The sequence below is a fragment of the Aulonocara sp. 'chitande type north' Nkhata Bay genome, linkage group LG19 (assembly GCF_057382095.1).
Source record: "Aulonocara sp. 'chitande type north' Nkhata Bay isolate Kocher_YH1m ecotype deep benthic linkage group LG19, A_spYH_male_GT1.1, whole genome shotgun sequence".
In the NCBI taxonomy this organism is placed as follows: domain Eukaryota; kingdom Metazoa; phylum Chordata; class Actinopteri; order Cichliformes; family Cichlidae; genus Aulonocara; species Aulonocara sp. 'chitande type north' Nkhata Bay.
The window spans coordinates 32,096,281-32,122,958 of record NC_141362.1 but is presented as its reverse complement, the minus strand read 5'-3'; the positions used below and the strand labels follow the sequence as shown (position 1 = coordinate 32,122,958).

At 40.5% G+C, this 26,678-nt stretch overlaps 3 protein-coding genes across 8 annotated transcripts in view; 1 reads left to right on the top strand and 2 right to left on the bottom strand.

Moving 5' to 3' along the window:
* The window catches only part of dnajc17 (DnaJ (Hsp40) homolog, subfamily C, member 17), a 38,103-nt gene extending 22,592 nt beyond the window's left edge, over positions 1-15,511 (top strand). For 4 of the 6 annotated variants that reach the window (XM_086274056.1, XM_086274052.1, XM_086274053.1 and 1 more), the window contains one exon: positions 15,240-15,511. In XM_086274056.1, coding sequence (XP_086130182.1) covers positions 15,240-15,365 — 126 coding nt within the window. In that variant the 3' untranslated portion in view covers positions 15,366-15,511. The other 2 variants (XR_015126335.1, XM_086274054.1) reach the window with 2 other exon arrangements.
* LOC147307449 (cdc42 effector protein 3) lies at positions 2,638-6,686 on the bottom strand. Its single transcript, XM_086274057.1, has 3 exons — positions 6,481-6,686; positions 6,235-6,391; positions 2,638-4,834 (listed from the first exon to the last, which is right to left on the bottom strand). The coding sequence occupies exon 3, from the start codon at positions 4,691-4,693 to the stop codon at positions 4,076-4,078; it is 618 nt and encodes a 205-aa protein (XP_086130183.1). The 5' UTR covers positions 4,694-4,834; positions 6,235-6,391; positions 6,481-6,686; the 3' UTR covers positions 2,638-4,075.
* Positions 15,512-19,681: 4,170 nt separating the features above from the next.
* gchfr (GTP cyclohydrolase I feedback regulator) lies at positions 19,682-25,689 on the bottom strand. The gene is made up of 3 exons (XM_086274726.1): positions 25,531-25,689; positions 24,921-25,015; positions 19,682-23,956 (listed from the first exon to the last, which is right to left on the bottom strand). The coding sequence occupies exons 1-3, from the start codon at positions 25,564-25,566 to the stop codon at positions 23,827-23,829; spliced, it is 261 nt and encodes an 86-aa protein (XP_086130852.1). The 5' UTR covers positions 25,567-25,689; the 3' UTR covers positions 19,682-23,826.
* Positions 25,690-26,678: the final 989 nt, after the last annotated feature.

Sequence of the window (26,678 nt, the reverse complement as noted above, 5' to 3'; positions counted from 1 at the left end):
TTAGCCTTTTTTCTTCTGTAACTCTGACTGGAAACATTACTATGCTAGAATTATTTTCAAATTAGCCTTCACTGAGAATACTTCTTGCTAAAGAGGTCCAACATGACATAATAGATAAACCATGGCAGATATTAGCGGTGTTGATCCACACCTATCCACGGGTCAGTGGATGTGAATGTTCTTTTCAGATTCTTATCTGGGATCTACAAATCTGATCCCTCTCCTGTAGCCGACCCCTTCATAGTGTCCCAACATTATCCAGCTGCAATCACATATGAGCAAAGTGAGGACTTGGTTCTTTAACCTCATCAATCTAAACACAGCTCACAGAGTCAGCGTCTCGCCACAGGGAGCTCAGATACACGGATGACTTCACCCTTAACTTTAGTTCCATCTCTGCTGGGCTTAATAAATGAATTTGAGGCCAGTATGAGGAGCCTAATGGAGTAAAGGGAGGGGCAAATTCCCCAAGAAGACCCCCTCAGGGTACAGAGACTTTGATCTATCTCATGGTGTGTTAAATTTTTAACTTCTCTCACAGAGAGGAGTGTTGATCTTTTGGCTCTGTTTTTGTTGTAGATATGACATGATTTATAACTGGACCTACTGCATTCACCCAGTTTTTCTCACCATGGATATTAATTTCAAAATAGGGGAGGGCCGTGTCTTTCGCACCATGTGGAATTGCTCCCCACGCTCTTGGCTAAATTCAGACCCTTCATTTGGGAAAAGAATCCAGTTTCTTTTCCTGATCGTCCACTTTTGCGTGTGTACCCGTTAACATTACTGATATGACAAATACGTCGTAGTGACAGGCTGAAAAATGGAGAGGTCGAGAAAACGAACCTTTAAATTTTCCCAGAAGTCCAAATGTTTCTTTTAGTACATGGTTCAAAATCTCAGTGAATGCTAAAAGAACCTATTATCCATTGCTAAACATTTCAGTGCAGTCCTATCCGAGAGCGGCAAATAGTTGCATCTGAAAAAGGGATTTCACATGGATAGTTTATCTTAACAAACTCTCGGATGTGGAATCCCCATCTATCTGTCTGCTTTGTTTTTGCCAGACCTGACGTTCATGCCTCCAGAGATATGATGCCATCATTAATCATTGTGTCTTGATTCATGGTTTATTGCTCAGTTTAGCATACCGTATTATTTAAAACGATTCTATTGTAAGGGTTTTAAATTTGAGCCTTCTATGCCTGCTTCTTCCATCAAGAGCCAGGGAATCATTGCAGGGTTGTCACGGCATAAACCAGATGCAGTAGATCAGCTATTCTGGGATTGTTTTTCCAGCCTGCTGGTTTGCTAGTGCTTTAAAAGTGCGTTATCACCTAAAATAGTCCTTGTGTCTGGAAGAGATGCATTGGATGTGGCCTTGCTGTTGGCATATTCAGTGCTGGCCTGAAACCTGCTCTTAATGGAGATGATAGCTGTTTAGGAACAGCTTTCTGTTTATTGCAATGACCAGACTTAAAAGCTGAATATTTCTTTTTTTTTTTCTTTGGTTTTGTTCTATTTCACATTTTTGTTAGTAGCAAAAGTAAAAAGGAAACGAGCAGTGAAAATACATGAGACTGAAGGATGATTGGCCACTCACGAAACGGAGGATGGGAGATGTTTTAAAAAAAGATGTGCTGGTTTAGAATACATAGAAATCTATGCCTAAATGCATTTAGCTCATCATGCATATCATGAGAGGGAAGAGCTGTTTTCAATTTGCTTGATCCTCTTTGCAGCTTGATAATATTTTCTGTCTTGATACATGATACCGACAGCATAAACAAAAAAAACTGTTGGTTTTATGAAATCCCCTTTCATGTGTAAATACAAAAAAACAAACCAGACCAAAACAAAGACATGTAGCATTAGATTTCACTGGGAAGCACAATTACAGGCGCAGCACTCTTGTCCTATTTGCCAATACAGTATTTTTAATGTTTAAGTTGGTAGCCGACAAAAAACACAGCTCGTACGAGCTGCTTTAGAGGAATGACAAGATTTTTTTTTTGTATTCTGCATGACAGCAAGTTTAGATTTTAAAACGGAGGGAAGTGATGCCAGATGTGATTGGGATACTTCACAGTTTGGCCAGTTTTTTGCAGAGCAGACAAGATAATTTGTCTTCCATCACAGACTCTTTCATCTCGCATTCACAGGACTTTCACACAGATGACAGACTGATAGAAAACCAAGGACACATGCATGCAGGAAAAATAAGATGCCAAGTATTATTTCTGATTTCTCTGATATTGCACAATTCTTCTTTCTCTTGTGAATAGATAAGGTTTTGATTGCTTAGGGAGTTATTGCATCGAGCAGGGCAACACAGTCAACACAGTGTAAATCTCTGTCAGTGAATAGCTCATTCTCCTGCTTATCCTGAAGTTTACTAACGGACTCTGGTTAGCTATTGATAGCCACCTCTTTGTGCTTTAGCTGTGCTTCAAAGTCCACTTTACTCCAGTGCAGCATTCATGCCTCTACTGTGCATGAAATTCTGCCGTGCGTGTCTAATTTTGGCCACCTCTACATAATATTATTGTGTTGCGGAGTCCTATATAAGCTGTAGTTTCTCTAGAAAAAATGATACAAACACATAAAACAATGTGTAAAATAAAGAAAAAAGCAATCTCATCATACGAGTATTTGATGTTTTTATTTGCTTTGCACAAAAAATACATAAAAACAATTTTTTCTTCAGAAGGAAAAAAACATTCACAATGTGTTATTGGCAGAAGTCTACAAGAAACGGATATATAAATGTTCCCACAAACAGTGCTGTTTCTGTTTTGGACTGTTTGCATAGAATTCAAAATTTATTGCTTGAAGAACTTATTTTGGTTTCTAGATTTTGTACCATGACCCGTGGCGCTCTTAGGAATTTGACTTCTTCTGGGTTTTGTGCCACATCCCATCCCGATAACTCCCCAACAAAGCCGGAGTGAGGCTCGTCTCGACGTCTCCTCTGTAGGTTTGAGGAAAACGTATGGACGAGTGTTTCACGCGTGTTTCACGTGTGCTTCCCTTTGCTCGTGTGCCAGTGTGTGAGATACAGCATGCATTTTTGCGTGTTGGGTGTATTTGGGTAGAAGGTAGTGTTTAAAGCCTCATCAGAACTTTTGCTACAGTAATGATGTTTCTGGTCCTCCTTCTCCCTCAACACCCCCTGCATATGTGGAAGTATCAAGTTACCCTTTACCACTTTTCTTCTCGTGCACTGCTCACCAGAGCATTGAACGCTGATTTGCAGCTAAGAAAACAGCCTGCTTTGGCTTCTTTTTTTTTTCATTTTTCTTCTGAGGTCTTGGACCTGTGGCCTGGCTTGGTCGGTAGCCCAAACTGCCACCACTGGCTGGCTTTTATTGGAAGCAGGACTAAGTGTTTGTTTTCACTGCCTTGTTGGGAATGAGAGATGGGGGGTACCTTGGTCTACCATTGAGTGGGGCCTCTCAGATGCGTGCGGAGTAAAATTTGCCCTCTGCACACAACAGATTGGCAAGCACGCCAAGGCATCGCAGCTCCAAGGACCTTGGATTCCAGTCGTTGCGTTTCTTTTCTTAAACACAACAATCTTAAGTCTTAACAGCCGTCGTCAGTGCCGTGATGTGTGGTTTGAAGAATTAAAATAGCTAAGGGGAAATGTGAAAAGGTTGAAAATGTCAAGCTCTTAGTTTAACATGAGACAAAGTTTAATTATTAACTTAAACACTGGATCTGCCTCTGCAAAGGGTGATTGCTTGGAGAACATTAACTTTGTTTATGTGCCCCCTTTTCAAACAGAATCACGCATACTTTTTAGTAAACGCTGTGGATCACAGTGCTCTAGGAGCATATCCTGTGCCTTTACAAAGTGTACAGTGTTCATCTGTGGTTTATTATTCATTGTTTGAGATTCTGCATTCCAAAAAAGCAGATATCTTTAGATTTATCCGAACATAATGAACAAAACAATATCCAAATGTGATGATTTCGTCTCCGATCAGGATTCTGGACAAGATGAGGCCCTTATTGCTCTCTATATTCCAAACCTTTAGTAAAGCCTCTCCGAGACATTTGGCTAATCTCTGGTTTATTTGTGCAGTTTGTCCATCACCTGAAGGACATCGTCAAGGATCGAAGGACCCAGGTCGAGGCTGAATGAAAAGCCACTGTCCTCATCCTTTTGTTGTCCCGTAGTTTTGTCACAGGTCTCATTAAAGTCTTCATCCCCATCTGAACCTGTGCTGCCCCATCTGGAGCTATGAGTCTGATTGGAAGAAGTATTATTCCCTCTTTGGTACCCATCCTCTTTTTCAGCATCTACATTTCCTTTCTCGCTGTCCAGCAGGGGCAGAGAACTGCATTTCTTCCTTTTCTGGGAGTTATTGTGCTGGTGGTCCACAGACAAGTCAGGGGTCTTTTTGCTCTCAGTCTCGTCCAGATTCAGACGAGGCGGCTTTGGAGGCGGTGAGCAGGCCAGAAAGACGTTCTGCTCACTTCGGGAACTTTGTAAAAGCAGGTTGTGACTCAGCTTTAGAAAAGACAGATCTCCAAAGCTGTCGGCATTGTTTCCAATATGAGTGATGTGGCGGAAATCGGCGAGCGGTAGGCTGATCATGTTGACAGACAGAACCTCCTTCCTCTTGGAATTCCTGCTGGACCAGCGTCCAGAGGCTGGATTTCTGTGCAGCGATGCTCGGAGTGGCATCCTAGCAGATCTGGTTGAGATTTGCTTAAATGTTTCAGTTTAATCTTTTTTGTTTTTAATGTATCCTCAAAAGTCTTTGTAGTCTCTTTCTTCTTTGTTCAATTTGTTAGGAAGTTTTGATAATTAAAAGCATAACTCCATCTGCAACGAAACACAAAAAGAGAGTATTAACATTTTAACAAATAACAGTTTGATACCACATTTCCCGCAGCAGCATGTCATCCAGGTTCTCTCTTATTCATGCTAGAACATGAAGGAGATCTGTGCTTGTGTTTGTCGTGTTTTTCAAAACCAGATGTAAGGATTTGACTGTGTCTGTTAGCTTTTTTTAAATTCACATCCATTGTGCAGCGATTGCACCTGCTAGCCTTGATTTTCATTTAATGAAATGCAGCAATTATTTGGCAGCGCAGGGATGTTCAAACAATGCTTTGAACCTTTCATTTACAAATATTTACTTTTCAAATCCCCTCTTTTCCGATAAATGCAGGTGTGGTCTGCTGCACGTCTTCCAGAGGAAGTCTTCTAGTCCATTTAAGACTTCCAGTAAGAGAGTCAACAAAATAAATAAGAAAAAATGCCAGAGTGGTAATTGTTATCCTGTATGCGGTGCATTGTCTTCACTTTCTCACAACCTCTGTCAGAAATTATGATAATAACTTCACTTTAGAGCACATGTTTATAATTTCCTCAGAAGTCTAAATAACTGGGATACAATTACTTTATTTTGCTGTGGTGTGAGAGGTATGCCCCGAGTCTGGATTTGAAAGTTATTTAAGATAAAATCAAATACAGCTATTCCATAAACAGCATCGCACTCTAGGCATTATCTTAGAGGATCAATCTGTTTTTAATGTCTTTTGGAGGATAATATAATCTTGAAATTTCATTTCCACCAACAAAACCTAAAACCTCTTGGTCACAATGACTCGAAAAAACAAAACAAGAAAGCGTTTTCACTTTCCGTGACCAGTAATGATTTTAGTGAGCGAGACAGAACTCAGTTCATCAACGCAGGCACGCCGATTAGATAATCTCCTCTGTGTCTGTGATTTTTAAGCCTCCCAACAGCTTTGCCCACAGTTAGATCTGTGTTCGTGACTTGAAACACTCACTCTGTAAATTTGTAAACCACTTCGGCAAACAGGTTTTGTTGGCCTGTAAAGGTTTTATCGGCACTTTAGTAGCAGCGGGAGATTGGAGCGCGCGGACTCGACTGCATTCCTTTCCAGACATGTCAGTTTGGCCAAGGAGGAGTCGTTGGGATTTTAGCCATGAGTATCGTGTTCAGGAAACACTTCGTGGCCAAGTTAAAAACTAAAGAAGCTCATTAAAACACATTGGCCAAGAAACACGTTTTAAATGATGGTTCCGAACGCTCCATTAATTACACATCTCGAAGACTGATAAGGACTCAGTCTGCTGAAAACTTTAACCACAATTAAAATAACTGATGTTAAGATCTTTTTCCTGCCGTGCAGTTACTTTAGTGAGAACTATAACAATAATTAGACAAAAAAAGAAAAGATGTTAGTTTTTACCTGTCTTGCTGGGAAAATCAAGGATAATTGAATCCCACACACACGCACACCCGTCTCTGCCAGGAAGCTAGGCTGTGTGTACCTGCACACTCTCACAAACCTTCCTTTGACATGACGGGGCTTGTCAGCTGTTACAGACAAGATCTCATTGAACCACCTCGAGACACAGAAACAATGTGAGCTACAACAGTCTTTTCCTCATCGTAGAAGAAAAGCTAAAGAAAGTATTTATGTACCATTTCTTACCCTTCTCTGCTTCAACGAGTGTTTTAGATAATCCTTGCAGAAAGATCTTTTTGTGTCTGGCTGATGAAAGTTATCTTCCCCTAAGTGATAAGCCAGGTGAGGTCAAAGTATAAGATTGTTAAGAGATCCAGGTATTTCTTAGTTGACATCTGAAGTCATCCCACCTCCAGTCAGGAGATTATATCATCCTGTTTGCGGAGTGAGTTGGCCTTTTAGTCGTAGGTGTTACAGTAAGTCCTGCTGGTTGATTGGCTGCACCCATCACCTGCGGGTGAGTCGGCACAAAGCACGAGCTCCCGGTTTAATTCCCATGACATTGAGAAAGGCAGAAACTGCCGTGCACGACTTATTCTTAAAGCCGAATGGTGTGACTGAGAGAAAGGAAAGGGGCGACGTATAGTTTGAAGTTTGAAGAGGTTGGTCATGTACAACTGATTGTGTTTTAATAAGAGTGTGTGAGACTGTTATAGATTGTGTGCTTATCTGGGGAAAAAAGAGGAAGTCGTAGTAAGTGAGAAACCGGTCAGCCCTAATCTCTGTCTTATTGTCCCTCTATTCTGCTGATTTCCTGATTTCCTGTCTGTTGTTGAGTTGAGCCCACTCCAAAGACTCTTCTGCCTGAGTGGAGGCCTGTAGCTATTCTGTGTAATCAAAGCTCAGTATCCCACACAGACATGTATGAGCAGGCACGCTGGATTTCACAAGAGGGATCACTTGCTGCATTTCTAATTCTCACGCCTCCAGCGTGTTGTCTTTGCTATGGAATGCTATAGTAATGGATGTGTCAGAGCAGAAAACGTTTGTGCGCTCGCTGGAACGTGTTTGCGTAAAAAGGTTTAAAGCCTCAAAGTTTCAGTAACACTCACTGCTACGCACTTTGATTGTGAGCCTTTTTTTGGGACTATTATCTTCTGAACAGTTGCATCTACCTGCGTGGTGATGTTTTAAAGATAACATATTTCATAATGCTGAAATATTGCCATGTGTTGGAGAAAGCTGTAGATCTGTGTGCAGTATTTGTTTGTTTTTGCCTTCCTCCCCAACCCTAAACATGCCGGGCGTGAAGGACAAATCGTATTTTTTAAGCGCTCCTTTGAAATCGATCCAATAAACAACATACGTCCCGCCCTCATCCTCTCTGCTGCTCTGCAACTCAGGACCAGAACAGTCTGCAAGAGCAGACACAATTACTCACGCAAATGAAATTATCATAACATTTACCCAAGGCCGAAACAGAACATTTTTGAACATCCCTCTTCTGAGAAACCCCCTCCTTCTTCCACCTACAACCACAAAACTGCTTTCATGCTAGAAGACAATCAGGGTGAAGAGCTAGTGTTATCTGTGGTATTTGGGTATGACCTCACAAGACCTGCTGTCTGACCAAGGTTGGGCTCAGTTTGTTAGCGGTGCTCTCATGCTATGTAGCCTCTGGGCTTATGCGTTTAGCCCGAACTGGATTTCTGCATAAGCCTCTTTTCTAAGGCCTGACCATAGTGGGCAATGTGGTTTGATGCAGCTATGCCGGGCCTGAAATCTGGGATGCTGCATGTTTTTGTTGTTGCAGGATAAAAAGTGTTTCCAGATATTGCTTTGACTGGCGCAACGATTCCAAACTGAGGCTTTGGTGGATATTCTTTTGGCTCTTTGTTGTATGTACTTCAGCTTCCGCTGATCAAGGCCCTCAGACAGCCAGCATTTAGAATAGATTTACTGCAAGATTTGGCTTATTCTTTTATATGAAAAAGCTTTTTTGTTTTATTGGCAAATACTGGACATTGGGCTGTGATCAAATTCAGCGTGCAATACATCAATGAATTAACCAGATTATTTAGCTTGTAAGACTTGTTAAAGTAGTCATTCCCACCTGTCTGTATTTTGTATAAACAGTTTCTAGTAGTTTTCCTTTTATCATTTCTGGTGGGAATGTTTAAATATGCATTTGTCATCATCTTCAGCATTGTTGTCGCTGTTCGTCTGCAAAGTTATGACTCAGTGATTAGCCGTCTGAAGGTTTTCCAACAGAAACTTGGCTGTGGGATTGCTAAGAGGAAGTGCAGACACTCGCTTGCATGATTCCAACATGACAGAGATCTGACACCGAAGCCCAGGTGTTACTTTACTGAATACCAAGCGCACACTCACCAACACATATGACGTAGCTAACAGTAGCTTCTAATCAACACAACAAAGTCACGTCAGGTCCAACACAGTAAGCGGATGGCTTGGCTGGGTAAAAACAAATATTCTCTGATGAGGTAATGCACTGCGGTGCCAAATGTCACAACACAATAAAACAGCTGGATTATTTACGTTTTGAGGTTTTACACCAAAGTTTGTCAGTCAGCGACAGAGACATTTAATGTTTTTGAGTTTTTCATTTGTGCGTGTGTCTGTCCCGGTATCATGATTGTCAAAGTCAAACGTGCTCAGAAAAATTGAAAAATAAAGTGAGTAGAATTTGGTCATCCAAGGTCACTGAGGCCTGATATTCTTCCCATTCTTGCAAACACAATATTTCAGGAGCACCACGAGGGAATTTCATCATAATCAGAATCTTTTACTGTCGTTATGCCAAAAACACAGAAAAATCATATGCTCTGCTATTCAGTGCAAGGAAAGCAATCTAACTATTCCCAAAAAATATAAACCATTTTAAAAGTGTTTCTGTTAACTGATACATGATAAACAACATAATATGTACGTGTATGTGTGCTCGAGTCATTATTAATAGCACAATTTTAAAATTTAAGGCAGTGCAACCTCATAAAAAGTTATTTGTTTGGGGGTTTTTTTGGCCATAAAGGAATAATTTTTACATTCATTATTACATAGTTTGCAGAAATATCTGATTGGTGGCATTTTATGTCTCAAGTCAAAGGTCAGCTTCACTATAACATAATGCTTTATGACACTTTTTTGCATATACCAACTCGGGAGCAGAAAATTTCACATTTGGTCAGACACAAAATTGCCTATTAACCTTAACGCAATTTCATTGTTCTTGACAATGACAATAAATAAATAAATACTAAATACTAAATATTGCCCTAAAAAGCAGCCTCGCCTCTGTCAGTGCGCCCCAGGGTGGCTGTGGCTGCAATGTAGCTGCCATCACCAGTGTGTGAATGTGTGTGTGAATGTGTGGATGACTGGATGTGTAAAGCGCTTTGGGGTCCTTAGGGACTAGTAAAGCGCTATATAAATACAGGTCATTTACCATAAAAAAAATTGTTGGACCTACACTACATACTGTATTACTTTATGAATATGGGCACACTGGGATGCATTCTGCAGTTTGATTGGTTAGTGGAAGCTTACACTCACAATGTGATAATGTAGGTTTGACTCGTGGCACTATTCTACATTCAAAAATGACCCGAGGATGTTTAACATATAGTATGGTGCTGCATTGTCTTTCATTCAGTTTCCTTTAACTCATTACCAGATCTTTTAATAAGGGAAAGCTATATTAGCATTACTATTATCATATTATGTAGTTTATGGTTGCAGTTTTGTGCTTTAAATAGTACTTTGCATTCTTTGTTACACAGAATATTGAAGACAAAATTGTTATGGATTTTTTGTGTAGTTATTGCAGGATTTATTCCAAAGAATTTCAAAACCCATAAATTTGGAGGTATCAGTAAAATCTGAGGAATGTTATTTCTCCTGACACTGACTGATTAGTAATTATTGAATGATGGCTGTGCGTTTTAGATTAAACTGTAGATTTGTAGAGTTAATGTAAACAATACATACTGAGATCAGTTTTACTGGTTTTGCTTACTTTACACATTAATTAGTGTAGATAAGGAACACATGCACAAACAAAGTAAACAGAAATCTGCAATTGTTGTGCCATTTTCTTTCTTTTTTTTTTCCTTGTGTAATACCTCGGCTCATTTTTTGACATCTCCAAGGTTCAGATGGTGTTCTTGCAGTGCCCTGGCCTCCTTTGTTTTAATAGCAAATCTGAGGGCTTTTCCAGGAAGGCTGGAATGTGAAAGACATAATTTTGCTTTTACAACAATGTATTCTTGGATATTACAGAAACCAAACCCCCACATTTCCCTATTCAAGGATCCCTGAGCTCATCCATCATAAAGAGAAATGCCAGGGCACCAGGAGTTCAGGTCTTTGCTGCCATTTCTCTTTTCACTGTTTATATCCTTTACTTTTACAGATTCCAAAGGCACTTTTCTGACTCCACCCTGCACGCTTCTATTCTGTTGAATACTGTGTATACCCATGAGCGTAGTTATATAGCTTATATGGGGTGTTTGAGTACAGCAAAGCTAATATGATTGAGCTGATGAGCTAATATAATTACAACTTTAGCATTTTAGCTTTCATTGTATTTTTTTAAGTCCCAGAAATGATTTAGATGACAGACTGGAATTATTATCAAACATTATGAAACTTCGTTAGCTACCTGCATCCATATACTGGAAGGATGCAATGCACAAATACACATGCTCGCTAATTAGTGCTGATTAGCAGATTAAAAATATAGTCACCAAAACTGAGCCACACAGGTCTTGTATGGTCTCTGCCATAGCAGGCAGTAATAATTATTTGATAATTTCATTAAAAAAAAATGGCATAAACACCACAAACATAGTTGAGAAATCCAGTTCAGTGACTTCAGTTAGCTTAGGTGAGCAGGGTCGTGTCCAGGATTTGTTTTGTAAATGGGGTGGCACAGGCGAATCAAGAACAAAAAGGTTTATTACTTAAAACGTGGTGCTGCACAGTGTCCAAAATATAGTAGAAAAAAGAGAGTATCCCAAGTTAGAAATACTTCAAATACAAGTATATTAAATTTGTACTTTAGTAAAGTACTTGAGTAAATCTACTTAGTTACATTTCTTATGGCTCTCTCAATACTCTCATGCAAAGATGTTGGACATTGTAAGACTGGCAGTACACTATGCCAATGACATTGGTATTGGGGGGCACCAGCATCCTGGTGCCACCCCATGCCCTGTTCTGGATACGCCCCTGCAGATGAGACCTGGTAGACAGCTCCTGTAGCTGTCAGTATACCTGGCAATGTGGAAATCAAAGCCGTACCCTTAATTTTAAGCCTCAACAGTATCCAAATGGACAAGTTATATAAAAAAACCAAAACAAAAAACACCCACAATACAGTTATGAAAGGTTCAACATTTGTCTTTCCATCATTATCGAGCAACAAACGTATTATTTATTTTCCTGTTCCAGGCCGCAAACATGTTTTTTAAAGCTATTACGTTGAACTCTATTGAAGCTGACTTGGTGTTGGTACCAGTCATTCCAGCAGCTATGTTTGTTTTTTTTTGCAGTTTAATTTGGCTGCTTTGATCAGACGTACATTTTCTGTCAAATAAAGGAAGTTTGTGCATTGCATGAGAGGGGCTAAAAACAGGAAGTACATTTGGGTCTCGACCTCTGTGGTTTGTTTGTTCTTTACTTGCAAAAGCGGTGTAGTAGAACAAACCTTTGGGGTTTTATGTCTGCTGACTTCTGTAATGAATGTTGATTAATCCGCTACCATTTAGAAAGCTTAGGTTTTGTCTGCACGAGAATTTCACCTCGGCTCCAGTGATGCATCTGCAGTAAGGCTGCCTCTTTGTTTGTGTTAGCATGAGCGCTTGGGTACCTTCACATACACACACACGCCCAAACGATCTCTATACTGGTATTTGCCTTTCATAAATCACAGCTCGGTGACACACACACAAATACAGAAACACACACTACGCCACCACACGCCCGCCAGTTAAATAGTTCCTTGATTAACTTCACCGCAGTGGATCAGAGCACACATTTTAGCTGGGACCACAGAGCAGGCTTGTTAAAAAACCCATTCTTAAGCTTTGGAGGACTTTAAAGTCACCTCGGCACTGCAACCGTCTAGTTGAAGACATGTGATGCTTTATGGTGTTAATGAGTGATCCATTTATCAAATTTGAATTGGTGAGCCGTCAAGTTGCAAGGTTAAAAGCTGTTAAGCGTGAAATGGCAAGATTTTAACGGAAGCTGTTTTGAATAGATGTAGTTTCACTTTACTCGTGTCCGCGCTTGTCTGTCTCTATTAAATGTACAAACACCTTTTCAATCACTTGTCCTCACACGCTCGGCGATCTGACAACTTGTGCTGCGGCCACCTGCGCTCCTGCCATGCCTCCTGCCGTGTGTGGGAAGGACTTTTAAGAGCGTGTGTGTGCTGCTTGACTCACAGCACTTGTGGTGATCATGATGTCATTACTGGCCTGGGGTCAGGCTGGGGTGTGCTTTTTCGAGGCCTCGCCATGCGCTGATGTCACGTAGCTAATCCTCAGCTTGTTTATATGTATGCATGTGCGTGTGTGGTTGTGTGTTTTACTACTATTCCACCTCAGCGGTGGCCTTGAACCCTCCTGTCTTGGCTTTGTACAGTGGCCCATTGTTTGTGTTTTGTGGTTTCCCGCTCACCCCGGATCTTGGCGTTAAGGCACCAAACACCCACCCGCCCCTACACACACACTTGCAGACACACACAGACATAGACATGCACATATGTACCCACCAAGTGTTTAGTTACAGAGTGATGCACTGGCTAAATATGTATATTGTAAGTTAACACCCGAGGCAAGGAAACTTCCCTCATTCTGAGAAGAAATGCGTCACACTGCCCATAAAGCACCTGTTAATGCACAGAATTCCCCTACATCATTAGTGTCGTGCAGTCTGCCCATGATGCCATGCCATGTCATGCTGGGCTGAGAAAAAGGCAGACCAGTTCTAAAAGTTTTCCTGGTGCACTTCAGCATTGTGCCCAGTAGGGGGCGTAGCAGAGTATGGTTAGATTTGCTGTATAGGCAGGAGGATTTCCACAGCTTCTTGTATATTTGCTTGTGTTTTGTTTAATTTTAAGTTACAAGAGTTGTTTATTTACCTAATAGTGTTCGCGTGATATTTCATAGTTACGTGTCAGACGGGGGCTTGAGCTCACGTTATTGGAATGATAATAGCAGCTTTCCTCAATCCAGGGGTGGCGTAGGGGGGAGTGAGGGTAACGTCCCCCCTCACCGACCCTCTCTTTTTTTCTTCTTCCTCCACACTAGACCCTCTTTCTCCCCAGCACACGGATGCTGGAGTCCCTATGATATTTTCCAGATGCCTTAGCGAGTGCATCGACAAAACTTACCACTCATCAGATCACTCCCCGTCCTTAATGCACACGCTCACTCTCTCCTGCAGCTCACTGTCTTGTTAAAGAGACACTTCCTTGGCCCAGCAGACTTCCTTGATATAATCTGTTCAAAGAATGGCTTTCTTTGTGTACACGTGGTCTTCCTTCCTAATCAGTGATGGGATGATGGTCTCCATGAGTGCCTATGTTTGTGTTGCACATACAGTATAAGCACAATCCTGGTGAATTTTAAATTGAAGTTGTCAGATTAAAAATTTTTCTTAAAGTGTTTTCTCGTTTCATCACAGTCTGTTTCTTGTGTTTCGATCTTGGTTGACCGGTGTGTGGCATTGGTCATTGCACAGATGTTTGTGTGTGTGTGGGTGTGGGTGTGGGTGTGCAAGCCCTTTTGGGCTGTGTTCCACCCTGCTTGATTAGCCATTAGCCAGTGGCTGCCCTCTCTGATTTCCCCCCACAGTATGATAATCCGTCGCCATCATCATCCAAGCCAAAGCCCTGCCAGCAACTGCCAGGCCCAATTCCAGCCCACATTTTAGGTTTAATGACCTAAGGCAGTGGAATTACCCCATCACAGTTTCTCTGTGGGCTGCTGTCTCATGCATGTTCACCATGTCGTCATGCAAATGTTAACTGAGATGAGAGCATGTGTCCAAATCTGCCTCTCTGCGCCGCACTCAAAGGCCTGGTTGTGAAAGCAAACAGAAACTGGACATTGACTGCATTTTGGTTTTTTTGCGTGTGTGTGTGTGTGTCTGTGGTCAGCTTTGAATGAGCAACATGATGTTGCGTGTCTAACACAGTCATCTTTCCTCCACTGGAGGCTTTCTGTGTAGAGTTTACATGTTGTCGCCACGTACTCCAGCTTCCTAGGACATGCATGTTAGGTTAAGTGGTGATTCTAAATTGACCCTAATTGGTGTGAATCTGAGTGAATCTGATTGTGACTTGTTCTCTCTCTCTGTCTTTTTTCCTTGTGTTAGACTAACAAACTGTACCTCTCTTCTCGCCCATGTAACAGCTAGGATAGGGTCCAGCCGTCCCGCAGCCCTGAATTAGCCAAACGTTGGATGGCTGCCTTGAAGGACTGTTGTCATGATCTAAAAATCCAAGATGTTTGGCTTTTCTTACGACTCTGTCGCAGGATCACAGGATCGCTCCACAGATTTTACACTTCAAGTTCAGCTTACTTGTGAGGAGGACTGCACAGACATTTTTTTGTAGCTTTATACGTTTTTTTGACAATTCTGAGAAATAGAACTCTCAGTGATACAATCAGGATTATCACTGTTTAAGCTTGGACACCATACATTTATAACGGGAATGCTGCTCACTGATGAAAACGCTGCTGCTTATAAATAAAATTAAAGGGTTTTTGTGGCTTGAACCTTAAGTAGAACTAAAAGTTGATCTGTCATGAAATCTGATAGAAACTACTCTGTTGAATTGATTTTCTAAATCAACTGATTGTCTGGTCTATAAATAAATCTTCTTATGAATCTTGTTTTTGTAAGTCCTACTAGTCTGTGTAGCTCTGTTTCACATTATGATAATATCCACTTTTTTGTTATCACCCCTTTAGGCTTCCCTGTCCAATGAGCGTGACTACGAAAGCATTGTGATGATGAGGATGAGGCAGGCCGCCGAACGTCAGAAACTCATAGAACAAATGCAGAGGGAAGACGAGGAGGAAGCTGCCACGTCGTAGCACCACAGGACTCAGCTCGTTACCAGCACTGTGAGAAATATTAGATGTAATCCTGCATCAGGCTTTAGTTTCATAAAGTCTCTTATTTGTTTTTATTATTTTTTTGTATGTAATGTGATGTGTGGCAAAATAAACAATTTTCATAAACAAACAAAAAACAGTTTTTGTGTCATGGCCTTTCCTGAGAAGAGATGTGAGAACCAGCAGGGTTTGATGCACAGCTGGGTAGTGCCAGATAGTAGATACAAATTTGGAGATTTAAAATGATTTAGACTGGAATGCATCTTATGACTATGTAATTGCACTATGGTGTGTGCATTACAGGCCTCTGGGGATTGATTACTGGTCTATTGGTCTAAGCATCACTAAGTACTAATACATTTCTAGGTATTTTTTTTGACAGAAAGTCTTTATTTATAGTGTTGTAATATTTTATTATCCTTTTCTTTATCCAGGTGAAAGTCTAATTAAGATTTAAATCTCATTTCCTAGAGAGAGCAGGCCATCATGGCAACAAAAGTTACAACAAATACAACACAAGTTCAAACCAAATACAACATTTCATAGAAACAAGTGAGCACAAAATATGCAACAGCAGATCATAAAAACAGTCACACTGACTAAAAGAGTTATTCTCTCTGTCCTCTCCCTCCTTCCTGGAAACAGGGGCGGCATATTTAAAAGCTTTTTTCCCAGTTGTCTTCTGATTTTTGTTACAGTCATTTGTATGACATTGTGAGAGCGAGGCTATATTGGATGTGGCTTTTACACATATAAACACACAGATAAGAGGGAACCAGCCCAAGGAGAGATTTATAGATAAAAACCAACCAATGAGAAAGTGGAGATCTACAGAGATGGTCAGGATTTCAAGAGCCAGTAATAAAACGTAAAACACAATGGTAGACAGTATCTAAGCTTTTTAGATAGTGGGCAGGTGCATTCATAAAAAGCAGGTCACCACAATCCAATAAAGGTAAAAAAAAAAAAAGTTGCATAAAACAAGTGTTTCATTTACTTGGAGAGAGAAACAACTGATTTTTTTTAAAAGGTAACATAATTTCAACTTGGACACAAGCCTTTCAATGTGAGTTTAAAATGACAAATTCTGATCTATAATGATACTTAGATACTTATAAGATGTGACCATTTCTATTTAGGTCCATTAAATGGTTTTAATCTCAGGAAACGTTAATAACAACTAACATGAAGTTGGATTTCTCTGCATTTAAAACGAACTTAGGTTGAGTTAAACGGAACTGAACAAAATCAAAGCCATACTGCAGAAATTTAAGGAGTTGTGCTGCTGATGGAGATGAAGAATAGATAACTGTATCATCTGCAAAAAGATGAAATTGAATGTTTGATAAATTTTCAGAAAGGTTATTTATATAAAGAGAAAAAAGTAATGGCCCTAATATGGAGCCCTGAGGAACTCCTTTGGATACTGGGCAAAAAGAGGGAGAACACCCAGCAACGTGGACACATTGTGTTCTAGCTGACAAGTAATTTGAAGACCAACTTACAACATTTACAGACAGACCAAAAATCTTTAGTCTGTTTACTAAAATGACTCGGTCAACTGTGTCGAAGGCCTTCGACAAGTCAAGAAAAAGAGCAGCGCAGTATTCTTTGCAGTCCATTGCATCATTAATGTCGTTCAACAGTTTAATAGCAGCGGTAATGGTGCTGTGTTGTTTTCTGAATCCTGACTGCTGTTGGTAAAGAACCGAATTTTGTCCAAAAATTCTTTTACTTGTTCACTAATAAAGTTTTCTAGAACTTTTGCTAGAACACACAATTTAGATATGGACCTGTAGTTATTAACATCTGAAGGATCACCTTTTAACAATGGGAAACCATAGGCAGATTTCCATATTGCAGGGATCTCATTGTTCAAAAGGCTGAGATTAAAAATATAAGTTAGTGGTTCTGCTATAAAATCTGCAACCAACTTAAGAAAATAAGGATCAAGCTGATCTGGCCCTGCAGGTTTATTTGGATTCAACAGATTTAAGGTCCTCTGGTCTTCAAAGAAATTTGGAAGAGAAAAGCTGAAGGATTCAGTTTGAGTGGTAAAAGAGAGAGCCTCCTGTTTATTAGGCAGTTTTAAATATGGATGTAAAGATTCAAATAAAGACCTGGAAGAAACAAAAGACTCATTAAAGCAGTTTAGAATTTCACATTTTTCCGTCTTTTACAAAAAAAGCTGGCATCTCATTGGTAGTTTTGTCCCTATAAGAACATGTTATAATTTTTTTTTTAGGATCGTTAAGATGTTCAGTAGTTTTTGAAAGATAAAATTCTGATTTGGCTTTTAATGAAGAAGGCTGAACGATTTCTTAGCTGTCTAAAAATCAGCCAATCTGCCTCAGATTTAAAATCTCTGGCATTCATTTAGGGCCAATTTCATTAAAATCTAAAGTGGACAGTTTGTCACTAAGTGAATTTAAAGCCTCAATAATAGCTGAGGGGGGTCTCTAACAACCTACAATAGGAATAAAATGGTCCTTAAAAAGTTGGAGCTTAAATGCAGGAAAGAAAGAAAGAAACGGTTTAGTAAAAGATTAAAAGATACTGAAGAATAACATGGAATTAGTCTTTTACATAAATTGCAACACTAACACAATGAAAAAAAAAATTGTAGCCCGTTATTGCAACGTCTTTGCCAGTAATTGCTATTGTTAGCCAAGTTTCAGATAATGTAAGAATATCAGTATCCAATGCGTTCACCCAAATTTTTCACTAAGTCCAGTTTAGGAAGAAGATTAGTGACATTTAAATGAATAATACCAAGTCCCAATCTAGCTTTAAATCACAAGGAACATTTAAACATTTGTAATCTGGACCAGGATTAGGCCGTATATATTTCCAGATAAAAGCAGCAAAAGAACAACGAAGCCTTTTTTTAGAAGTATCACAGACTGATTTCTCTTATTGCTCAGTCTCTTTGGGAGGTGAGAGCACAGGGAAATAAACCAGTCATATGGAATAAATAAATGAATTAAATCAGACAGACTGAGATCTGCACTGATGTTCCCTATGAGAGGACTAGAAAATGAGGTTTATCTTGCTCTCCAGACTGTTGTTGTGCCTCACATGGACAGAGAGCCCAAAGAGATTGGCCTTGCTACACCACACATAATCAAAGTTGCATAATGCTGTAATTTGCATCTGTCAACCATTGTCTGGTTCAGTGTGACTACTCACTGCCTCATTATTCAAGCCAAACAAGTGTGATGTAAAAAAAAAATCATTCTTGTCTGCACTCTCATTCAGAAGCCCTGATCCAAACCACAGACTCTCTGGTGTAACTACGTGGAAATCGTTTTTTCGTCCATGCTAAACCAGTAATCAGGCTGCGATTGGAACACAAGGTAGGCTTTTATGGAATTCTTGTGGGCTTGTGTGATGAAAAGTGAACATACTAGAGGCCCTCCATTATAGAGTTGGTGGTTTAGATGATTTTTCCCATTTCTTTGTATTCACTAGAGAAATTGTCTACTCCTGGGTCTGATCTTTGGTGGACATTGAACATGTGCATTTTCTATGCAAATCCTTTATTTTATAAAACTCAAACAAATGGTAAAAAAAAATAAAAAAATTACTTCTTCATGGATCTTCAAATCCAGTTTTTATTTTGCGACTGACGAGAGTGAGTAGCTTTGTGTAATTTACACGCCATAGCAGTTCCTTGCAAACACTTGCTTTGAACAGAAGGTGGTTGTGGCCCTCCGATGACCATGTTGGGGATGTCCTCTCCCTTTATCATCATGCAAACCCAAGAGTAAGAGAACCAGTGTTCAGAGCAATCTGAAGCTTGAGCTTTTGGGTTATAGAGACGGTGTGTACGTCAACTGACCTTCTTATTGTAAACATGAACATTCACCACAAAATGTATATACAGTACACTGTGCAGCAGGGGTGTCAAACATATGGGCTGGGGGCTAGAATCTGATCGACAACGACTCAAATCTGGTCCATTTATATTTGCATGGCCTTTGAAAATGTAAAGGAGGGCATAAATGTTGGAACTTTAACTGTATTTCCTTAGTTTTTACAGCTTTTACTATATTCATACCAAAACAAAGTAACTATGTAATAAACAATTAAGTGACAGGAAAGTACTTTTTTCAGTTTCTACCACAGTTTCTTTTCAGAAACAGATTTCTTTCATTACAGCAGCATTTATTTATCATGCAGAAAAACCGAAACTTACAGTTTAAAATAAACATCTTTTTTAATACATTCAAATATCTCAGTTGTGATTTGGTTCTTGTCAGGGACCAAGCAGTAAGGCATAAAGGACACAGGTGTTTAATTTTAAAAAAGGGGGTTTTATTGACCCAAAAATATGAAAGATAATTAACAAAGCCAAAAAACTTAAACAGGCAGACCAATAAAAGAGGTCAACTCAATAAGCTAAACTCAAAATAACAACTAACTAAACCACAAACAAACATAAGACAAGCTGACCTTCTGAAATGACACACGGGTAACTTAAATACTGGCTTGGCTAAACCAAATGGCACACAAGGGGGGAAAAAAGGCTGCCATATAACCAACTATCCATCCATCCATCTATTCGCTTCCGCTTATCCTTTTCAGGGTCGCGGGGGGCGCTGGAGCCTATCCCAGCTGTCATAGGGCGAGTATAACCAACTAATACAAAACAATTAAACAAACTTGAAACAACCCCCAGGCAATGAAGCATGTGGTTTTGTCCAATTAGGCTGTCAGCAGTACTTCAGCTCTTCCAGCCCTTTGCCACATCTTTTGCCAACCAGGAAGGAGAAACCAAACCCCAGGTAACTCAAAGAAAGAAAGATATATTAATATAACATAAAACAGAACTTTGACATTGCAGTGTTAATATGTGTGCACGCCATATAAACATTTGAAGGTGTGACAGAAAAGAAAAGAAACAATATATTGGACAATAAGTAGAATATATTTAAAGTAGCGACTGCAAACGTAACTAAAGTGAAGCAACTAGTGTTGAGGTGTGGAGCTTACCCTGTGTGGCTTCCCATCACAGTGCTATATAAATAAAAGTGAACTGGTCTGGCCCTTCATATCAAAGTGGGTTGTGTGTGGTCCACAATGTAAAATGAGTTTGACAGCTCTGCTCCGCAGTACATATACAACATGGCTATTATTGTTGAAGAAGTTAATTTTTTATGCGTCTGCAAGCAAGTACAGCTGCTGAAAAAAAATGTTCATGTGCAACACTAATAGATGGAGAAAGAGCAGAAATGGGAGAAATATTTGAACTTTTTTTCCCCCAAAGGTGAGCACTGCTCAGCAAGTGACATTTGATAAACTTGAAATTTAAAGTTTACATGTGATGTCCTGATACGCTTTACACTTTTTAAAATCATTTATCGGCTTTCTACATCACGTTTTTCGCTAAATTATGTTTTCATGAAACATCTTGCAAAACTAACTGTAGCGCACTAAATGTTGTGTTATTCAAAGGCTGCATGAAAACACCGGGCAGTTTAGTGCAAGCTGAACTGTTAGTTTGCAGTGATGCACGAAGTTGTACTGGTTACATCTCGGTTACTGTTACTTGGTTGCATCAGCGATTGCAGACATCAATTTATTTTGATCGATGAATTTATATTTACTTTCTGAAGTCTGTCTTTCATACTAGCTTTATTGTGTCTATGGGTTGGAAATCAGCCATATAGATCATGAAACATCTGAGTGTATTTTCATGAATTCATTTGGCTAAATCCACAAAGAGCAGTGAATATCCTAGTAGCGGCAAAATGCCGGATCATCCCAGTCTGTACAGGAAATATCACTGGAGGCCACAAAACAGCTTATGTGACTTATTTGTAAGTAGTTCTTTTCACCACGTTACACAGCTACACCCAGTCTAGGGTTCCCCCACCTGCCAAATCCCACTTTAACACCTGCTTACGTTCCTAGCTGCTTTAAAGCCCACTAATTAACACATTTTATTGTGGGTAAGTCTAATTGTGAAAAAAATAAAAGCAACACTCTGACAGGCTGTTAGGTGCTGAACTATTTCTTGGCAGATGACTTTCTGGAGTCATGCCGTCATTGTGAGGTAACCAGTGGAGACTCTGGGAAGTTACTGGTCTGAGCCAAGAAACAGTCTGGCGCATAACCTAATTTGGCTCTGGCTTAGGCCTGAACCCACAGACACAAGCTTTATCAGTCTTCCTATCATCCAACTGTTGATGAAGTTTTTTTTTTTTCTTTTCAAAACCAATGCACCATTGTTTTAATCATGAATTTAAAGCCCACCCTCTTGATGTAGAGCTGAGCTTGTTTCAGTGCAACCAAACTCACTCGCCCCACTCCACCCTTGGCTTTCATGGATCGCGTCATAACTCATTAACCAGCGTAAATTAAAGCTAGAAATTTGGTGTTCTTTTTCTGACAGTGGCCTCAAAAACAAATTCTCACACTTCTGATTTTGTTGTTCTACAAGCAAACTGTTGCGCAATAGGCTTATGTAATACGTATCCAGAAGATTCTGTATTGCTCATTTAAGTTCTCTGAAGTGACGTGCTACCTCTCTGTGACCCACATAAAGGCAAGCCTTACCGTGCCAGACTACTGTGGTCACCCCTGGGTTTCGTAACAAGGTTCGAACAGTCTGTTTTTCCCCTGTTCCCTATGGGGGAAAACTATTGCATAATCGCGTGTCTGCATTTGCAGGCCTGTGTGGCGGTGCTTTCTCCTGTCATTGTGTTATTTAGGAGCCACAGTGCAGCTTCGAAACATCCAATCTAGCCATCCATCTCCCCGCCACTCCTGCACCGCCTCACCGTGGCTGTTACACAATGTCCAGCTGTGGAGCACAGCAGTGTGTTGGGAGACATCTGCGCCTCTCCTCCTGCAAAATCCCCTCATCACATGGTTTTGTTTACGCATAGCTGCTTTCAATATCCCAGCGATGTGAACAAAAGAAAAAAAAACAAAAACAAGGGGAACACACAAACTCTGTCCAAATGACACAAGGAAATACAGTCACAGGAAATGCATTCGCCACCAACTCTGCCCCAAGCCCACAGTGGCTTGTGCTGCATGCAAACCAGGATGGATGAGCCTGTTGCTCTGTCATATCACCAATTATGGCAGCGGCACGGAATCCTCACGGTATCTCATTGCTTCCCATTTTCCTCACATTGTCTGTGTCGAAGCAGTCACTGCGGTGTACCCAAACAGTATCTGGAATGTCTGCGGTAACAGAACTGGGAAGCACCGTCTCCTTTTTTTATTATTAACCTTTATTTAACCAGGAAAAGTCCCATTGAGATTAAAAACCTCTTTTGCAAGGGAGTCCTGGCCAAGAGGCGACAACACGTTGAAATTACAAAGTTACATACATATTATAAATAACAATTACATTTTAAAAACATTTTTCTCTGGCTCTCTCAATCTGGACTTAAAAGCATTTAATGAAATAAGATCTGCTATCTTCCAGTCTTTTTGCATCATGTTCCATGTGAAAGGGGCAGCATAAGTAAAAGCCCTCTTTCCCAGTTCAGTTCTGGCAAATGGAACATTGAGCAATAAAAGATCGCTTGAACGCAGGCTGTAAGAAACAGTACTTCTCCGTGTGAGCAGATCGCAAATGTAGGTGGGCATTTGTCCAAGCAGGTCTTTAGCAGGGAGGTAGATGCTAAGTCATGTGTGAGGCAGCAGGTCTGGTAAGAGTTTGGCTGTGAGCTAGTTGGCAACGTTTCTGGTTTGCGGGCTAGCGATCCAGGCTGGCCCCAGACATTTGTTGGCAGACCCGAGGCTGTAATGAAACCACCCAGAGGGTTTTGGCTCTCGCAGCCAGACTTCTGCTCTCAGTGTTCCTGCGACACTAGAGTCTCATCTTCAAACGTGTAGAGACCCTGTAATGCTCCACAGAGCTGTAACAGCCCACGACAAGTAACAATAATGTTTACCGTGTTTTATTTTTGATGTCCTGTATGCATCTGTTTTACAGATTTTCAGACGATTACACATTATGTTTAATTCTGTTTAAACTGATTACTTTTAATAATAAGTACACAATCCACATAATGACATCATTAAGTTAGAAACACATGTTTTAAAGAAGAATTGTCTTTACACAGCGATGCATGTACAAATGTTTCTAGTGTTTTAATTAGAAAAAAGTGAGGCTTGGTTCAGGATAAATCTACTCTGGTCACTACACTGTATCACCGGTGCTAAACAGTATTGACAAAGGCAAACCCCTGTAGTTTCAGTAATCCCCTGAATCTGGTGACCTATCATCTAATCTGAGACTTTATGTAAGGGATAATCTCAACTTTACTTTTGTTTGACTATGGCGTTACTTTATAGTTGCCAATATCTTAAATGTAGAATGTATAGAGTAAAAACAGGGATATTCTGCAGAATTCATTTACCCCTTTAAAGGCTTATACAAGTACCCGCCCTCCCAGTACGGTATCTTTGTGATCCATCACTCCAACTCCTTGTGAAGACACCACACCAGTGTCTGTCCCACACCTGTCATGGACACCACACGGAAGCCAATCTTCTCCAGCTTGTCCAGCACCAGGCGAGGCGGGTCATCCACGTGATACTCGGAACTGAAACAAGCATAAACAAAGCAATTCTGCTTTCCACAGATGTGGGGATTTCTGCATCTCTCAGTAAACTCCTCTTGGAAAATAGAGTGCTGTTAATTGTTCTAGTGCTTGTTCACTTCCTTCCACACCTTGTTTCATTTGAATCAGATTGCCAGTGGCAACACCTCCCTGATCTGTATTCCATCACCTTGAACGGTTTACTCCAAATCTGCAAGGCAGCAGCTTTCCTCCCCCCTCCCTAACCACACTGAAGCCTTTTCTTCTATACGACCCGATTTCAGCTCTGCTGTCAACATGTACATGTTAACTGCCAAAATGTACAAAGCATCAGTTTTAAGTGCCTAAATATGGATATGCTGCCCACTGTGAGCAAATTTACAGTAGACTTGGAAATAAAGTCTGCACGTCTGTGTGCAGCTAAAGATCAGAATGGAGGCAATGGTTAAATCTTACCCATTTACAATCACTGATAAAAATTGTTTCACAAAAATTATTGAATCAGGAGCAAAATCCTGTCAATCTTTGTAAGAGACATCAGCCTCATGGTGCTTAAAAGCTTGAGCTGAGATAGGCTTACAAAACTTAACCATTTATCCTTGGGTGTTTCACATGGTAGCTCTGAGGTCAAACAGTGCAATTTAAGAAAAATGAAAACAGAAAAACGCTGCAAAGACCCTCAACTAAAGTGTTTTTTGGGAGACAATAAGGTGAAGGATCAGCTACAGTAAATGGCTAATAGCAAACATCTATGGTTTATATAAATCATGTGATTAAATCACACAGTGCCTTGCGTCTTCCTCCTGCTATTCCATGGTGTTACCGTCACCCCAAAAACACTTCCGTTCTGATTTATTCAACTTCCGTTGTGTTTTAGCTGCAAAAGATTTCACCTCTCAGGGCCATCATAACACGCTTCCCACATTTGACCTATATAGCTCCCATGATTACTGACTTAGGTACTCACAAATTGTTCCCCAGCATAGTCGTTTTCGTCGCTCCCAGGTAATTCATGACCACTGGATCCGAAAATTCATCCCCCACATTTGTCGGACCGTTCTCCTGCAAGGCAGCATTAAGTGTATTACCCACAAAGCTTAGAACTTACTCTAGAAATATTGGGGGGAGACAGCATCCCTAAAAAAATTGTCTGTACAGCTCTCACTGATTGCACCTGCAGCCCTCTGGCAGGTGCACATGATAATCTCCAATATCTGAACATGCTAAAAATAGATGATCCAATATACTTAAAGGGTACTGGAGGAATTAGGCTGCTGGAGTCGTGGAGACATCAAAATGAACATGCGCAAACAAGAGGCCGACAACTGAGCAACATGTGTTTTTAATTGACGTGGCACACACACATACAAAAAGGTCCCACGCACGCTTCTCGCGTCTTTTGTAACCATAACTTTCCCCCCCCAGCGTGCCGAATATTACCGGCCACTGCATAACCAACCTTGGCTGATCAGTAGGCTAGTGTGCGCGCTGTTTGCAGTCAAATAAACACATCTGCGAGTCAAACGCGCCTCCCCCGACAGGATGATGGGAGTCGTTTACGTATGCAAGATACACACCAGTCGAATCTGTGTGCTGACGAACATGTACGGCATCCCGCTCGCTAGCTTTGCTCCGGTATTCCCCCAGGAGTGACTGAAAGAGGTGTCCTCACAGATAAACGGTGCCCTCTTCAACTCGAGCTCCAGCTGACTGCGCTTAGCGGAATGCGGAAACACCCACCGCGACGAGCCAATCACAGAACCCCTCTCAGCATCTGTCAACAGCCCGCTCTGCACAGGGTCTTGTTCAACTGGGATCGCTGGTTTGTTGATATGAGAAACGCGGGGCAATGTGCATGTACGAGAAGGAAATGTTAATTTATAGTTTCATTTAACTAAGTCATTTTTTATTCTTCCAGTGCGAAAGTTGACTTTAAAATCTCATCATTCTTTGGATGGGAATTTATTTAATAAGCTACACATTTATTAAATTACATTTCAGCCACAACCAATTGTGCTACACATTTTCTTTCATTTTCAGGCAACTTACTGCAAGTGGAAAGAAATGCAATTTCAGTTTCCGTGGTCGCTGTCGTACAGTCTGCTCTATGTATTTGCATGTATTTGTTTAATGCATGTATTATATTAAACCTGCACTGTCTAGAATTCTCTCCTTCCCAGAGATTTATTAATTTCCTCCTGAGTTCGGTAATAATAACTCTGGATCACTCTTGTGACTGGGAGGGAAATGAAAGGCACAGACCAAAGGAAAGCAACAATGGTGGGAACTCCGATAAGATCAGTAATATGAATGTAATGTCCTGTGGATGCCAGAAAAGCCTGGTGGACTCTCAGTTAGGCTTTGCATGTCATGGTCAGTGGGAACAGTAATTTAAAGCCTGATCGCTGCTTAATAATATTGTGATGGTAGGCAGACGTGCATCCAGGCAAACCAGATTCAGAAATGTCCTGTGGTGCAATCAGTTTTGAAGGCATAAATCGAACCAAAGTGGTTTACCATCAAATCAAATATGTTTTTAAGATTGGGTCGTGTATTTGTCTTAAATTTAATACGTCGTTAGCAGTCTGAATTGACAGTGTTAAATGGCTTCTGACATTATACAGAGCCTTTAATGTGCATCTGCTTGATTCAGACTGGCATCTGTGAGTGGTGGGGACTGCTGAGAAGAGCTGACCTCTACTGGCTTCTGAGATCAGTGAAATTC

What these genes read in the sequence shown, in the direction of transcription:
- gchfr (XM_086274726.1), bottom strand. Translation starts at nt 25,566, where the DNA reads ATGCCGTACATGTTCGTCAGCACACAGATTCGACTG. An exon ending in TCAGCACACAGATTCGACTG is followed by an intron (nt 25,016 to 25,530) that starts GTGTGTATCTTG and finishes GCTGCCTTGCAG; the next exon opens with GAGAACGGTCCGACAAATGT. An exon ending in ACTATGCTGGGGAACAATTT is followed by an intron (nt 23,957 to 24,920) that starts GTGAGTACCTAA and finishes TGCTTGTTTCAG; the next exon opens with TTCCGAGTATCACGTGGATG.
- LOC147307449 (XM_086274057.1), bottom strand. Translation starts at nt 4,693, where the DNA reads ATGCCACTCCGAGCATCGCTGCACAGAAATCCAGCCTCTGGACGCTGG.